Source organism: Trachymyrmex septentrionalis, unplaced genomic scaffold (genome assembly GCF_001594115.1).
Source record: "Trachymyrmex septentrionalis isolate Tsep2-gDNA-1 unplaced genomic scaffold, Tsep1.0 scaffold7, whole genome shotgun sequence".
Lineage (NCBI taxonomy): Eukaryota > Metazoa > Arthropoda > Insecta > Hymenoptera > Formicidae > Trachymyrmex > Trachymyrmex septentrionalis.
Window position 1 is genome coordinate 4,097,551 of NW_017305884.1, and position 4,799 is coordinate 4,102,349.

Sequence of the window (4,799 nt, forward strand, 5' to 3'; positions counted from 1 at the left end):
AGAAGAAAATATTGTATATCGACAATTAAACTTTTTTGACACTCACAATATGGTAGAATTTATCAATGGCATATTAGAGATAGCCGTATAACTGTCGTCTCTTGCTATTCTTATCGTGAATTGTGCCTTAAAACTTGGCTCGTCGAAGCATGGGAAGGCATGTCTCGCGTATGTCGCTTCAAATTGTGTTGCAGCTAGCCATCTAGTTTTAAGTAGAGATTCTTATTAGAAAGCATCATGACATTTACTGGGATACATTTATAGCGTATATTTTTTTTATTATTTCTTTTATTGATATAAAACAGATCATATATTGATATATCACTTACTTAAGCTTTCCATTTTCGTCGAAATAAGAACTCTTATAAAATCCGATCATGTTGTCGGATAAGATTCCACTGTACGAAAAGCTAATTGTCATATTCATATTTACTAGAAGTATTCGGGGAAGGGTAATAGTAAACTTTTCAGTAATATTGTCATACGAAGTCGGAATCACATCAGATATAGAATTTATCGCGTATGTCACAAGAGACATTTTTTCAATTTTGATGTTTCCCACGTGCAGCGTAATAGTATTAGTTGAATTTTGTACTACAGCTTCAATTTTTGCTATTCCCGAAAATGTAAAATTATTAAAATCTGGATTTAACATAATATCGTACGAAAGGGGTTTAATATTTGTTGGTAGTCTATAGTCGATGGAGTCATTTTGTGAGATATCCAGATTTCGTATAAGTGTACCTGGAAAATTACACAAGTTATCTTAAAACTATATATACGAAACAATTTAAAAAATGATACATTACAAAATTCTCACACAAAATTAGCTAGAATTAGTAATCGCGCGCATCAACTTAAAGATGTGCTTATAGCTATTATAGATAGATAACATTTTTTATTATTAGTTTACGTGAGTTTATTATGAATTTATGTGAGCATTTAATTTTATAACACTAATATTTTATACATATAATCTTGTAACATTAAAATTTATTTTTAAACACGGACAAATATTGATAGACAAATATTGAAGAGAATGTATGTTTTTTTCATATAAAATGCAAACATACATAATTTTATGTATTAGTGTATATAGGTATACGTTTTTTTATAAATATTTTTTGAAAGATTATATCTCGATACGAAATATGTGTATATTAAATATAAAGTAGGTAGAATTACCATCGTAAAGAGGGGATTTGTCTGCTACGTTTCCGCAGAGTAATGTGATTAGAGTGCAAAGGAACAAATATTCCCGCGAGATCCTCATCTGAAAGGATTGCATAATCTTTTGTGAATTTCGAACTGTATAAAGATATTCGTGAACACATTATATCCGTGAACACATAAATTTTTTATTTAATTAGTAACGTAATCGAGTATGTCTCATAAATATTTACCTTGTATTTTATTTAAATACAATTTGCTTCAATTATTTTATAAAAAAAAAATTAACCTGACAAAATATTAAAATACTTTTTGAACAGATTTATGCATGTACGTATTAAATCAAATGGAGAGAACTATCCGTGAGATTTAATGCTTTCAAAATTTCTTACAGCAAACTTATATTATTAACATATAGTTTTTTTTTTTTTTCGAAAATAGAAAAATTTCAATTACTTAAAAGTTAATTATACTTACCTTTACTAAAAGTGTCATCTCATTTATAGCTAATATTGTTGTTTTTTCATGGTTTATATTTTATTTTCACAATGTTATAAATGTTTATAATTTTGTCTGTATAAATAAGCAAAAATTTATTATATCCACAATAATATGATTTCACCAAATAACTATTTCACCACTTTTCTTAATATTTTAATCACCTTTAAATAAAATAATTATGGTAGAAAGACTTGTGGTCACACGTCTATCGTAGACAATAGATGTATCCGATTTTCACAGCACATAAACAATTAGCACGAATAGTTCTCGATCAAATGAAATCTTATTAAATACGTTTTGGTTTTTGTTACCGAGAGATTATCTATAATATATTGATATCTTATCACAGGTTTGTCAATGACGATGCTGTAATTTTTTCATACAAAAACTATGTTATCAGATGTATCTTTGCTTACACAAAACGTTACGTGTTAGAACAAATCAATAATTAAATAGATCTAGAAAAAATACGCGAGAGAGTGACAACAAGATATTATAGATATTATAGATTAGAACTTGCAAGATTTATTATTACTAATCATATCACTGTACAATTGTTTGCAGCAAGGTATTCTCAAATTAATTTATATCGATGATCTATAGATTAATGCAGTTTTTGTGTAGAGATACAACTTTATCAAATAATTCTCATATATCTTTAACATCTTTAAAATTATTCTTGATACCTTATAAGATTTACAATATTTTATGAAAAAGCAAAGTCTTGAAGTAATTAATAGATTATGATAAATCAGAGTCGCGAAATTATTTAATTGATTATATTTGATTATATTAATCAAATTATACGATTGTATTAAAATTTCGCAACTGCCTTGTAAAATCATAATTAAAAAAATTATATTAAATAAACATACAAATCAAGTTTTACATTATATTTCGTAATTAAAACCTACACTTACTAACCATTATTTTCGAAATAATACAAAAATCTGACAAATAATATATCTTTTCGTAGAATAGAATACACTTTTACATATATATAAAATAAATATCAACGCAATACATAATATTTGATAATAAAATATAGTGCATCTATATAATGTTAAAATCGAATTCTTTTAAATATATTTAAAACAAACTTTTTTTATTTCTAAAATATGTTTTTAATTTAAAAGATACGTGCCTAATATTGATATTGTAAGCAATTATTATAAGAAATTATAATGAATTTTTAGAATTATGATATATGTATTATAAATATATTTATATCATACATAATTATATTATAAATATATGATGATGTTGTTTGTATATTTTAAAACATGTATGTACACACATTTATATGATAATCAAAGATTTTATAATTCCGCTCATAACAATACAAAATTGTTTTATTTAAAATTATTTTGTGTTTAGAATGTTATAATATAGTTTTATTTTAATTGAGAAACTGATCTATACTGGAAATCCCTATTACTTGTTATAACTGATTTTCTTCTTTTATCTGTTATCTATATACTTATACATATAACATATATAAATGTTACGAGTGACAACAGTGTATTTATCGCGGTAATCTCTGTTCTTTATTATAAATATAAATGTAGAAAATTGCATTTAACGCAATACAATACCTCTTACTGTATAACGTATATTGTGATAAAGCGATACCTCTTCTGATAATGATGAATAGCGAATATAATACAAAAATGTAAACTTGATTACTTTGTTTGTGACTTTACAATTTCTCTTTCTTGTAAAGCGTGATCAAATGTTTATTAGAAAATATATATTCAAAATAAGATAAAAGTTTAATGTATAAATATTAACTTTATTTCTTGATATTCTGATCATATATCATAAGATCTAATTATTCTACTGAAAAAAATTACGTCACAAAGTCACATAAGTCGGAATCATGTAATTAAGACAAGTAAATCAGGAACGGATCCAAATCAGTACGTGATTTTTTAGAATCACGTAATTTGAAAAGTCACACGATGGTGTGTTTTTTTTCTTCTATTTTTATCATTCTTTAAAATTAGATAAAATCACATGGTAGATGAAAAAATTATTTTTAATATCATGTGATTTTTTATTATGCGATTTAAAAAATCATGTACTGTTTTCGAACAATGTGTTACGTGATTTACTTGACTTACATGATTTTGTTATGTAACTTTGTGATATGATTTTTTTCAATAAGGTGTACATGGTTGCTCATCCTTTTTCATTTTCAGTACTCAGTGACGCCGGGATCTCAATTATAACGTTAATTTTACATTATTACTCGAGATTCTGATCGCAATCCTACCGTTTTATATTAATGACTTTATAAAAATTTACCTAATTGCAAGCACACAATGTAGTAAATATTGCAACTTTTTTTCGAAGTATATTTTTTCTTTGTAATTTCTTTCTATTAACGGTTTTTCTTTGCCTTTCTAAAAATGTTACTGACACTTTATAGCGTGGACCGAACAAATTTTTTTTTCTAATGAACAGTTAAAAAATAAAAAAATATTACGATCATCAATTTGAACATTGTTGTGGTTGCGTTTGATGTTTTTTCGGACTTATTACATCAATCCAGTACCGAATACGATACATTGCGGTAGGGTACATAATTAAGTTCAAATGTGTATGTAACACTTACAAGTTCAATAGCATTCGAATATTTACCGGCTACTTATATCTAATTACTGTTACTAATAGTCTGATAAAATCATTGTTAATTATGTTAGATAGATAGATTTATTAGTTATCATTAACAATATGTATATATATATATATATATATATATATATATATATATATATATATATATATATAATTTAAAAAAGAACTAAAATAATTAGATTATGTATTATGATTAAATATTTAAATAAAACTTATATAATAGAATTATATACAAAATATATTTTCAAAAATATAAGAACAAAAAAATATAATAAAATAAACTAACTTTTTCGAGGCGAGCCACTTTGTCCTCCAGTTGTTGAACTTTCTTACATTTTTCTTCCAGTTGTAATTGTAGATTAATTGAATCAACATTGTTTTCGTAAGTATATACCATAAGTTTAGATTCAACATCTTGTAGTTGTCGCTGTAAATTCTTGTTTTCCCTATCTTTCGCATCTAGTACACTTTCCAGAATGTCAGGTGTT

The 4,799-nt window shown here is 25.1% G+C and overlaps 1 protein-coding gene across 1 annotated transcript in view; it reads right to left on the bottom strand.

Annotated features, from left to right (window-relative positions):
* The window catches only part of LOC108753415, a 48,316-nt gene that overhangs the window by 17,675 nt on the left and 25,842 nt on the right, over positions 1–4,799 (bottom strand). The window contains 3 exon segments of the mRNA XM_018494956.1: positions 47–202; positions 330–744; positions 1,186–1,273. Coding sequence (XP_018350458.1) covers positions 47–202; positions 330–744; positions 1,186–1,273 — 659 coding nt within the window.